The sequence below is a fragment of the Lepisma saccharinum genome, chromosome 15 (assembly GCF_977018435.1).
Source record: "Lepisma saccharinum chromosome 15, izLepSacc3.1, whole genome shotgun sequence".
In the NCBI taxonomy this organism is placed as follows: domain Eukaryota; kingdom Metazoa; phylum Arthropoda; class Insecta; order Zygentoma; family Lepismatidae; genus Lepisma; species Lepisma saccharinum.
Window position 1 is genome coordinate 23,209,614 of NC_139243.1, and position 13,323 is coordinate 23,222,936.

At 36.1% G+C, this 13,323-nt stretch overlaps 1 protein-coding gene across 5 annotated transcripts in view; it reads right to left on the bottom strand.

Annotated features, from left to right (window-relative positions):
* Window positions 1–230: 230 nt before the first annotated feature.
* Window positions 231–13,323, bottom strand: part of nonC (serine/threonine-protein kinase Smg1) — a 352,394-nt gene continuing 339,301 nt past the window's right edge. For all 5 annotated transcript variants that reach the window (XM_083136748.1, XM_083136746.1, XM_083136747.1 and 2 more), the window contains exons 53-57: window positions 12,238–12,398; window positions 11,161–11,323; window positions 7,460–7,669; window positions 5,215–5,321; window positions 231–2,385 (exon numbers count right to left, since the gene is read on the bottom strand). In XM_083136748.1, coding sequence (XP_082992874.1) covers window positions 2,308–2,385; window positions 5,215–5,321; window positions 7,460–7,669; window positions 11,161–11,323; window positions 12,238–12,398 — 719 coding nt within the window. In that variant the 3' untranslated portion in view covers window positions 231–2,307. The remainder of the gene's footprint in view (window positions 2,386–5,214; window positions 5,322–7,459; window positions 7,670–11,160; window positions 11,324–12,237; window positions 12,399–13,323) is intronic.

The following is a 13,323-nucleotide window of genomic DNA, read 5'->3' on the forward strand; positions in this document are numbered from 1 at the left end:
CTTTTTTCCACATGAAACCAACAGTAGTGGCGCAGAATTAAATTTTGTTCATCCGTACCCTGCAACACTAGTAATTTTTCTCAAGTGTAATATTTCGAACAGAATGCACAAATCAACAACTAATGTACTAACTTTTTTTAGACCTGTTCACTAAACTGCCATAAAAGAAATTATGTGCGTTGATTTGGACTATTAAATTTTATTGTACCCCAATTTTTTTATGCGATGAAATACAGCATGTGGAATGACCCTCAGCTACAACAATCAATTATAGTATTTTAGTATTTTTATTAATACAGGCACAAGATGTAAGTATTACAAATACGGAAAAAAAATACAAATCAAGCCGAACTTTATTTTTCAATCCTACCTGAATCTTCTAGGCTTTGCTCCACAATTCACTGAAAATAATTCCTTTGCTCATCTTTCAGTGTCTTTTTAATTGTTATGCCTGTGGACTGCGCACACGAATAATTATAAACTTATCTTCCTTCTCATATGTCTAGCTTCGCTTCCTTGCTTATAATTCCTTTACAGTTTCAAACGTAAGCATCATACAGTCTCACATAACGACACTTGTTGATCAAAGAAACAATACCAGAAAACGGAACACATTCTTCTAATGGTTGATCACATTGTAACTAAGATTTTTTTTTCCCAATGCAATATCCAAGGAAGACTTACCCACTAACAGATATAGAAAATACATACATTCTACATTTTTAAGGATATTTTTTAAATTCTCCTTCAAACTGCAAGAAATACATAGCAAGAATGTCATTTAAAACAATTTCCCTTACATTCTATTGATAAAAACAGCGCACAATGCACAAAGTGCGGAATTAAAAACGATGGGGGGATCAAATCCACTGCACCACATCTATTTTACGTACTAATTATCAACACAACACATCTTACTGCATCAGAATATAAATATATGACATATCCTTTTCACTGCTTGCTGGAAGATTTTTCAAATATTTTTATAGCTGTAAATTTTTATATTAAAAAATCCAAAAACTAAACTTTTCTGACTATAATGTGATATGTACTTTTCTCATCAAAAATTGACAGCAGTAAAAAGAAAAAAAAAATATATGTTACTAGATGTATTAAATGTGAATTGATTATGCTATTTGTCATAGATGAAAAGGTCAATAGCAGAAAAAGGTTTTTTTTTTGAACGAAAAATATATATATATTTATATGTACGCTTATTCTGAGATACATGACGACAAAGTTACTTTTTTCTTGAGAGATATCATACTGAAACTTTATTTATTTTGCAATTAACCGCTTGATAGAAGTATGTTCTATCGCTGCCTCTCATTTAACGATTTTAAAACTCATCCTCTGTATAAGAGTATCAGCTCCTGTTGCATTTTATGATGGCACAAACTACAGCCATTGTGTAAGGTGACGAGAGAGTCTACACCCGGAACGTAGACAGAAGTGACGGCAATGGCTGTAAATCCTCACATTACAACCGTGTTAGTGTCAATGTCACACACATGTGATAGTCTTCCTCTTAACGATAATCACAAGCTAAAATATCACATGCTTCCCCCTCCCGCGAATCATAAGTACTGCAAAAATATTGCTGTGCTCCGAGACATACAAGACAAACATTATTTTTTTATTAAGACTTACCGATGGTTCTGCAATAAGGGAAAATATAAAATTAACTTCTAAATAACTTTAAAGAAATGAACTGTATGAAATACTGAAAGGGTTTAACTTAATCATTTTGAATCAAAATATAGGATCATTTCAATTTGTTGTTTTTAATTATATATATATTGCTTGTTCTTTGCGAACTGCAATAAATTCAAGAAAAAATGTGTGTTTTAAATTTGTAATCTATAATCAAAAAGAGACAGACTACTAATATTTACAAGATATGTATTTTTTAAAAAAATAAGCAAATGATTGATTGCGCAAAGACTATACAAAAGAAAAGAAAATAACGGCAAATAAAAAAAAAAAAAGATAAACTTCCAAGCTACTTAGTCTATGTCGTTCTTGTCGGATGTGATTTTGACACTAACACTGCCCAGCAACTAGGAGAAACAGCTGATACGAGAGGTGGTCCGACAAACCCCCATGATGCTTGATGTTGGATCCCCCTCCCCAACTGTGTGTGTGTATTTTTGTTTTACCCCCGGCTGCACCAGGAGGTACAAGAAGGGGAGAGGTGACGGAAACGCGTGCCGTTTTGGGTTGTTGAGGTTGTAAGAGATGATGGCCACTGTAGTAGCCATTCGCCAATGAGAATTCCAACTCCGTAGAGTTGCCGCATTACAATGCTCACACCCACGGCGTCCATCCCTCGTAAAGCAGTGCCAGGTTGTCCAGGTTTGTTGCTTCCTTTATGACGTAATCGACCTGTAAGGAAACACCATGTGGTATTATATTGCAGATAGTTTGCAGCTTGGACCATGCTGTCGTAACAGAAAAGTCAAACAGGGTTGAATCAACACCTCTTTGAAACAATACATATTTGCCGGCTGAATACTATTTTGTCGTATGTCCATCTGCACTAACTTCACTGATTAAAGTTTAATTTATGTAGATTTGGAATACACTATAAGATTTCCACAAACATTTTATTATTGTTGGTAATTGGTAATCGGCACCTGACAACCTGATATGTTGCTTTGGAACATGACGTATTAACATGTGCAGAACAGAATAACGTCATCAACTCATCTCAGACAAAAATGGATACGACAATACAGCATTCAGCTGACGATATCCTGTTTGATTTGATAATTTAGTTGTTCAGAATAATTAGGGTATAACCTGCAGGGTGGACCATGGGAAATAGTACAATAAGTGGCAACCTTGCAGATGGCACCACCTGTCATGTCCAAGTTGAACACAATGATCTGCCATTTAGTTCACTATTCGTTATTGGCCAATGCAAGTGCTTACTCAGGCAGTGGAGCTATGTGAGAAGAGCTTTGTAGCCATGCAGCGCGAGCTCCACAGTATTTGGCCCGAAACAAGTTCAAGCTACAGCCCATACCACAAGGACCATGCTACGGCAGTTCTTTCCACATCGACTTATCTTTGGATTTTGAGATGTCCCGTAATCAGCTAAGTTGCAAGACCTGAAAGTCCCAGACTATTTCTTTGGACATACCTGGAAGACAATTTTTTTCCCATTCGGCTGCAGAATATTGAGGAGTCGAGGACAGTAATCTAGGTCATTCCCCAGGAAATGATTCAGAATGTCATGAGACGCGTTCGGAAACAGTTGCAAGGTGTATCCATGCAATATGTGTGGATTTCACAGCCATCAATACATTTTTTGAATTTACCCAACCTCTCTGCGTTACCCCCACACCCCCTATATGCCTTCATGGCATGGTGCTAAGCACAGAGGAGCACTTTACCTTTACCTTTACTTTGATTATGGGCATTTTCTTTTGTACTATTTTCCATGACCCACACTGCCGAGTACATGTTTTTTGTGAATTGTGCCTAAAAAGAGTGGTTACTTTCAGATCTACATAAAATTCAGGTAAGGGGTGCCTCAGAAATATTTTAGTTTTTGAATCCACCCTCTGGGTGGCTCAGTTGGAAACGCATCTGACTACCATGCTAAAGGTCCCGGGTTCGATCCCCGGCCGGTTCAAATCTGGGAACTTTTCTAACGATGGAAGCGGCCCCGGCGCCCACCCAGCGTCGAATAACATGGGTACCTGGGGAAACCCTGGGGGGTAAAGGTGGTTAGGGGCGTGATGCTGATCACATCACCCCCACTCACGACCGGATCAAGAAAGTGTGGGGCATTACCCCCACACCCCCTAACCCCCTATACGCCTTCATGGCATGGTGCTATGCACAGGGGAGCACTTTACTTTTTTATTTTACTCTGGGTCAATTTGCACATTACGGAGAAATGAGATAGCACTATGATGAGTAAACTGCCGGGATGTCCAAAGTCATCAAGATCGAACAGAAACGTTGACCATGTGCGCCAGTCTGTCAGTGAGGATCCTCGCTTCTGCGAGTGATCAAAAACTTTAGTTCAAGAATAATTGAATATGAAACATGAACAGCCACCATTTGTCCAATACTCTTTTCCACAAATAAAAAATTAATGTTTAAGCTTTCTTTTGGTAATAAATTTATCTTTATACAAAAAATATAAGTATTTATTTTAATAGTTTTAAAAACGAAAATATTTCTGAGACACCCTTTATAATTCCAGTTGTGATTAATTTTTGAAAAATTCCAAATAACTGTCAAAAGAAAAAATAATTTGAATTAACATTTTACACTAAACATTTACAATTAACATGAGAGTAAATGCCGAATGATGAGCCCTCCCCACCCCTTGAACATCTAAAAAGACAAAATCTCTCAATGACATCCAAAATTAAAGAATTCCTCATCTGAGTCACCTAAAACCAACCCAGAAAGTTTTGATGCTAATCTATAATCTTTAAAGTTTACAAAGGCAATCCTATCTAGAATTAACTAATTATCCCATAGATATCCAAGTAATAATACATTGTGCATTACAAGAAGAGAAAACAGTGATTATATTTCCCCTTTTTTGTTGTCAAAAACTAACAATTAAAAGTAGAATTAAATGGGATCATTTTTCACACAGAATTTACTCAATTCCACATGTAATTCAATACAGATATAACCTTCTTTAAAAAAATGTACTTCTTTACAAAGCACAGAACAAGACTATCTTGCACTGTCATCGAGTTTTCAACCTAACGCAAGTGAAGTATGAATGATGCAATCCTGCCCCTGCATTGCCAAACTTTGCAGTGTTCGGGTCACTGTGAAGGGGAAAATCATACATAGCGAAAGCAAATATATTAAATTTAAAGTTGTTGTGATAATGAAGCAGAGGAGGGAAGTTTGAAGTTGAAAATGTTAAAACATGGGGGCACTGGGGTAAAAGCGAAGGGGAACATTTACATCTGCCTTGACTGCAAGAGAAGTCAACCAATGCCTGTTTAGTTTAAGAATTGGCTGCAGTCTTTGCCTTTGCCAAACTCACAGGCGGTTTGCAGGAAACCTGCATTTATCCCTGTAGTTTCTTAGTACATACAGAATACTTTGGGACTATGCGGTGACTTCACATGCTACATATTTATTTTGCTACGCCATTTGTGCTGATCGGAATAACTTGAATATGAAAACATGACACCCCTTAAAACTGAAAATTCCATATACAGTACTCACCTGTTCCTGCACTGTTGATCTTCTTGTTGGATCAGGGTCACGACCCTCTAACTTCATCCGTACCCTACGCCATACACTCAACGCATAGGTGTTCCTTTCTTGAATGGCTGAAAAAGAAAAAGAAATGTAGTGCTCTTCACCTTTAACCCTTTAAGTGTGGATGGCGCATATATATATATATATGCCCTCCACATTGTGCTGCTGTAGTGCGGAAGGCATATGTGTTTGTTTCAACTATATTCGATTTACTGTGGCGTATATAGTCTCACAGACGTTTGGTGAGATAGTTCTAGCTGTAGTAGAAACAAAAAATAGTAGCAAGAGAGGAAAAAGATGAAAAGATTTCCCTTCTTCTTCTTCTTTTCCCTCTCTTGCTACTATTTTTTGTTTCTACTACAGCTAGAACTATCTCACCAAACATCTGTGTGACTATATACGCCTTCTGCACTACAGCATCACAATATATATATATATATATATATATATATATATATATATATATATATATATATGCCAAAATGTTGTGTATTACTGTATTTGTATTTGTGTATTATTTACATTTGTCGCGAAATATGAAAGCCTTTGTATAGATAAAAACTTTATAAAAGAAAAAGGAATGCAAATATTGGTGTATTATTTCAATAAATTTTGTTCAACTGAATTTGTCGAAAAAACCTACATTTTCCAGTAGCAACTTGTTCAACAAATTCCACACTTAAGGGGTTCTATTCTGGTTGGTTCCTTTTAGAACAGGCAGCATGTGACTCAAGATTCTTGTCATTTCTCTGTAGCAACTCTTGATATTTCTATTTTATTTTATGTTTATAACTGAAATTGGGAACAGCAATAGAAGACTTTAATAGAAGTAGTACACTACACTGTTTTCTGGACCTTTGAACAATAAACTATGAACAATAAACTAAGAGAATAATTAAGGATTTTGTATACAGCATTGCATTGTGCACAAACCTGAGGGAAGTGAGCAAATGCAATTGAATGTTTAGAAATGTGGCTATGGTGAAGAACAAAACATGTGAAATGGGCAAAGTATGAAATAAAACTGTGTTGGAAAGAGTTACTGAACGAAGAGTAATGCTGGAAGTGATCAAGAAAAGAAAAAAAAGTGGTTTGGACACTGGCTAAAAAGGAACTGCCTGCTAAAAGTAATAGTTAATGATGATTTGATTTGATTATTGTTATTAGCATTGCTTTTCTGCCACTTTAGGCTAATTGTGATGCTGAGGATGAATGACGATATGACGAAGGGACATTCACAAAGAACACCCATGCCCAGGCCAAGATTCAAACTCAGGGACCCTGGTGTCATGACATGCTGTACTAACCATTCTGCTGGTGAATGATGAAATGATTCAGGTAAGAAAATATCAGATAATATTAAATTATGTTAACCCTACACTGACATGAAGCATAAAGCGTAGGATCGGAAAGCCTGGAGTTTGCCTATTAAGGCAGAGTACGATGAATGAAAGAAAAGTGAATACATATGGAGATATGACACACTTGAAATTCACCGCAATAGGATGATCAAATTATTTTTTTTTTAAAAAAAAAGAAATACTCAAAAGATTTTTTTTAAAAAAAAAAAAGAAATAGACTTTAATTTTAATGTGCAGGCTTTTCAAATATGATTATATACACACAAAAATGACACCACCGAATGAGAACTGTTTGTCATAGAGGGTTCATGTTTGATTTATTCGGAGCAGAGTGGAGACTTTTGAATGAAGTAACATTTTTTGACAACCCCCACATTCATACAACATGTAATTAGATTCAGTTGGACCCATATTGACTTTGACAAATGAATATTCAACAAAATTTCAATATTTCTTCTTCTAACTACACTTGGGGAGGGAGGATGAAAATATTTTACTTCTCAAAAGAGTCTCCTCCTCCAATTTCAACTCTGTAAGTTTGCCCCCCCCCCTTTTTTTTAATTCACTGCACAAAGCGACATGTTATAAAATTTTCCTGAATTTGATATTCTACCATTACATTGTAAGTTTTTTCACCTTGACATTGTGAAAACCATAAAAACTTACAATTTCCCTAATGTTGATAATCTATAATCCCAATAAACTGAGAAATTTTGAGCACAAACTGATTATGTATTAGCGAGAGAATCGATTGATATACTTTATCTGTTATTTGGAACCCATTTATAACAAACAAATATTACATGCACACGCATGCAATTGTCTTAAGAACATTAAGCTGCGCTCACCTTTTCCAGTCTGAGGATCCCTCTTCACTTCCCTCATGCTGGCATCGGCTGCTCCGTTGCCTCCTGCCAAATCTCCAAATTTCGAAGCAACCCCTTTCCTGGGAGACATGCAAATGCTCTCCTGCCTCACTAGTGGTGGTCTTTTTGGCTTGGTGGTCTCCTCCCCAGCCACTTGAGTTGCAAAACCAACCAGCTCCTCGTAGATTGTACCTGCAACACCAACACTTCAATTTCTACACTGTATTTCGTCATGGAGTAGTATTATCCGTTGCAGTATGATGATAGATCAGAAGTTGAAACCACTCAAAGGGTAAAAATCAACTGATCAATGTCATTACGGCCTATGATTGATTTGGTTTATTTTACTTCACTTTTCTGCCACTTTTGGCTAATTGTGACAATAAAGATGCTCAGGCTGGGATTTGAACCTGTGACCTCTGGCGTGCTAACCACTCTGCCATAGATTTATGGCTTATGCATTAGAAATTTTTAAAGTAAGATTTTGATTTCATTGGCAAGAAAATATCATCCAGCATACCCAATCATGACAAGTTTTTAGTTATTATTTCTTACATTTTTCGTTACAGATTTTTTTAAAAAAAAATTATAGAAAATTTGAACCATTAGCTCATCCGGGAGAAAAAAATAGCATCTGGGACACACCTAACAGTAATGCCATCATACAAAATTAAAACCCATGTATAGGAAAATAGCTAGTAAATGTAAATACTTTCTACTTGCTGAATTATATTTTGAAGTGTGTAAAGAAAACAATTTTTGCATAATTATTCATAGGAGAAACAAATGGTTGCTTGAATTAGCAATGCAATAACATTACATTACATACATACAGCATGCACAACAAATGCAAGGAACAACCATAAAAATGTTCAACTTGAGTAATGACAAAATTCTGAGTGGATGGAGGAATCAAGCTTATGCAGGCACAATGCCAGAGCATTACAATTTCATGGCCAAAGTTTGTAGGTTTTAATCCTGACTATATTATGGGCAATCCTTTATTGCCTTTATCCCTTGATCTTTTTCATCTGAACACCACTATTCATACAATCATGCTCAATATGAAAAACACTGTAAAAAACCAAGATACAAAAACAACAAGAGGTGTCAAAAATTGAAAAAAAATCAGGCTTGATTAGGACTCAAACAGAGTCTCTCCGAGTATACCATGCAATTGCTCTACCAACTTATCCTCTGTTGTGAGACTGAGAAGACAATACCCAATAGGCCAGAGACCCAGGTTTGACTCCAGGTCAAGCCTGTATTTTTCCCATAAATTTCTACTTAAATCTGAGCATTGCCAACGATAATCCTGACTTGTAGAAGTCTTTGGTTTTCAGTTCTAGTAATTAAATGAATATGCTTCTACAGCATTGAGAAAAGCTGTATCGTGAAATACAGTATTTACACATGTATAATGTGCATGCGTGTATAATGCACACCCTGGCTTTTGATGGGGAAAAGTGACAAATAATTATGTCTCGTATATATGTGCAGTACAATCCAGGTTCAAGAAATGGCTTTCCTATTTGTAGATCATAAAGCTGTTCCTATGCCGATTAAGAGTGAACAACATCATACCTATTCAATAAGTTGCCTGTTGATATATGGACCAAGAGGAGAAGAATATCCTCTTCTGTAAACAATGAGTCAGCAACCAGAACACACAAGAAGAACTAAAAATAAAGCGTTTCTCAACTTTTTTTATAAGAGCAATAAGGCTATGTAATCACAGGGATGGACTGAGGAAAGAAGAAAACTGATTCATAGCTGTGGGAAAAAAGAATGGGTATAAAGAGTTCGAATTAAGGAGGTTGTGAAGGGAAGCTCGTAAAAATTTGCAAAAGGGAAGAAAAGAAAAAGAATAACGATATAGTGGAAAGTGTTAAGGATGAGGATGGGGAAAGGATAAAGTATAAATACATGGGGATCCCATATTTCAAAGGGGTCTCAGAGAGAATCAAAAAAGTGGCCAAAGAGTATGGAATTAGATGTGGGATGAGGGCACCGCGAACAATTAAAAACATTTTACTGAGTACAAAAAAGATAGAAGGAATGGGGGAAAAAGAGGGGGAGAATGAAAAAGGGGTATATAAAATAAAGTGAGAATGTAACAAGGAATATATAGGACAAACTGGAAGAAGTATGAAGATTAGATGGGGGAGAGCACGGTAGGGATATTAGAGAGGGGGCTCCAAGAATGGGGTTGTCTGACCACGTAATTGAAGAAGGGCATAAAATTAGGAAAAGAGAGGTGGCCAGAATTGAAAATAAACCAATAAGTAGAAACGTGTATGAAGCGGCGTTTATTTGCAAAGACAGGATTAATAAATTGAATAGGAATGATGGAAATGTTGATGAATTATGGATCAAGATGTTCAAGAAATGGAATGTGAGTAAAGGAAAAAGTATCGGTTTTCAGGTCACTCAACCAGAATTATTTTAAAAAGAGCTTAACTACTGAAAAATACATTTGGGGGGTGGGGGGTGGAAGTCTAGAGCCCCTAAAAGTTTAAAAAGCTACCAGGCAAGGGTGTTTCATCTCCAATCGAGTAATGGTTAATGCAAAAGACATGTAATGCATATGATTATATTAAGGGCTTCGGGAATTTTCTAAACAACTGGCATGACATGAACTGCCAAAACACAGGAGTGCTTGTTATGGACCATTTATAGACCTACACTGTGTTAATTGACTGGCTAATTGACTTGGCTTATTTTACTTCGCTTTACTGTAACTTTTAGCCAATCACGAAGAACACTCATGCCCGGCTCAGATTCAAACCTAGGACCCCTGATAAAAATTGTGTGGAGACCATCCTAAGGAACCCAGAAACATTTATTTGTAGCGCTGTTGCAACACTCTTAAGGATTCTCACTGACACAGACACTAATCAAATATGCAAAGAAGTTCATAATATGCATACAAATATGAATCCATAAGTTTTCCATTGGCAATTAACTATATCTACCCGAGTTTTGCTTTAAAATATTCATAATTCCACATGAGATAATCATTTAATCACAAAAATCATTTCTATTTTCTTCCCGCAATGTTCTTGCAAAAATTAATGACTATTATGCACTCTGGGGAAGTGGCACACTGCATTTTTGTTGACTCCGTGAGACACCCAACTCCGGAAAAAGTACCAGCCGATAGAGATACACTCATTCTGGCACAGCCCTACATATTCTTTATTAGAATGTATTAATTAAAAGCTTTGGTATTCAATACTCATGTGATAAAAATAGTTCAACTGATGTTGGGAGAATGCTTACGTAATATCACACCATACATTTGTTTGTACTCTTGTTATTTTACACTAATGATACTGATGAAGAATGTCCAGGCTGGGATCTGAGCACGAAAACCTTCTGCGGTGAGACTGCAAGTTGAGCACTCAATCCACTTAGCCACGAAGATGGTTGGCTAATGAATATTTGTTACTGCAACCAAAAGGCAGTTACTGTTCATTTAAAATTCCTAGCACAAACATGGTTGAAAACTACAAAATTATACCTGCAAAAACACACATATTTATTCGCTCACCAATCTCGGTGACTTACTGCCACATGAAAAGCCTTTTATGGTAGTAGTGTGTCATTAAAAATCGATGTTTCTGTACTTTCTGATGAAATCACAGCCATGCACCAGTATGCAGCTGATAACTTAAACTTACCAGTCTGCGACTTCAGATGGTCTAACTGCACAAGTGAATTCTGGGCCCTTTCCACGTCCAATTCATCACTCATCAAGTCACGAATCACAGATGAAAATTGCTCCGAGTAACTTCGATAAGATACTAAATAAGAATGCAATCCGGAAAGCTCACACTCTTCATACTGAAAGTAAACAATTTACATTCGCTCAGAACATTATATAGACAATGGAACATAAGCATAAAATTAAATCTTGATCATGTTTTTTAGGGACACATGGATAAAACTTACATAAGAAGTTTTAAAATCTGCAAGATTCAATATCATACAGAAAATGAACAATGGCACATTACAAAGAAACTATAGATTCACAAATGTTAATTTTTTACTAGTATACCAACAAGCTACCACAAGTAACTGATTGATGCACCAATTCAATAAAAAATGGACATATTTTTCTTCCATATCTTTACTTAATGTATGTACAGCACAACCTTGATTTTGCACTTTCCTGCATTATACAGGGTGTCTGAGAAGTACCTGTACCTCTAGATTATATTACATAGTACGTATTACCTCTAGATATGTACGACATATTTATTTATTATAACATGCTTGGAAACTTAACTTTACATAACAGTACATCATTTGCCCATGTGTTGTCATTCATGCACCCAAGCACAAGTCAGTAGCCATTCCTGAGCATCATAACTGTGTCCACTTACATCAGTCATGGAGCAACAATAGGCATACAAATTAGAATGAGAATTCCATGTGACTTTCAGAGCAGGGATGCCAACCATGAAGACAAAATCATTCCCAAGCAACTGAATACTGGTAAATTTTCAACATGGTCACAATAGGATACATGGGAATAGGTGTATGGGGACTTCTTGGGCACACTGTATATTCATTCCATTTTCATAGTTCCAGCACAGCAATACACTACAACATTTCCCACATTTTATGTTATCCTATCGTAGCCTCTTGAAAAATAAAGAAAAGAGGTTCAACTGTATTCAGTATGTTACAATGCATCCCAATCCCATACAGGTTCTAACATAATTACAAACTGTAATTATCAAAGCTAACATTACCTTCGACATTGACTTAAGCATTGTACGAACATCTGACATCAATTTGTGATGGGCTGTGATGAGGCTTCTGATCTTCATCACATTGGACTTCAGACAGTCTTGCGCTACAAACAGTCCGTCTTGCTGTGTGGCTTTCTCCTGTTGCAATGATTTCACAGTATCTGAAAACAGTGAAGGCAAAATAGTACGTTAAACAACACTTTCCAAATAGCAATGTTAGAAAGTGAATCACAAAAAAACATAGTTATGAAACTATAAATGGGACACAGATACTACACAAGTAACACAAAAGCCATCCAATTGTTGATCAGATTAGCACGATTAATAATTACAATTTTCTAAGTACCCTGCTGAATCAGAAGAGGATTATGTCCATAACAAAAATGAAGCTATCAAATTTCATGTACAGTATTATTTTCTTTCATGTACATATACACTGGGATTATTTATCTTACACATAGATTGGTTAAAAACAAAATGCATTTGATAAAGCCCTTGTCTGGTCCATGCTGCAAAGATTTACATAATTTCACAACCTAACATGCAGAGTCTTAGCTTTTGTATTGCAACAAATACAGTAACAGGAATATGAGTTAAATATATACAGTCCACCCCACTTATATAAATGTACATGGATTCAGATAATTGGTTCACTATATCTGAAGGTCACTAAAACCGAAGTGTCTTCCCTTAACATTGATTGGTTAGTAGTGACGGGAAAAAAAGACCTAAGGCACTAGTAGTTCGATTGACACAGATTCTATTAATAGAACAAAATATCACCTGCAGTGCAGTACTTACTGTACCTTGATCATCTGTGGTTTCTTAAGGCATACTGTTTAAATTAACACTTTATGGTTCAACATCTTAATGCTCACTTTTGAAAGTTTAATTTTAACTGATAAGCACAGTGCAAACAGCCACAGGCTTCATCACCACAAGTCACAATCCCACCCCCTAACCCCCACTAAATTATACATTTTTACTAAGACCGAGCCAATATAAATACTGTTTAAAAATAGTAACAATTCAAAGCAGTTCGGAATATTTCTAAATGTTAATATATATTTTCTCTTCATTGGAACT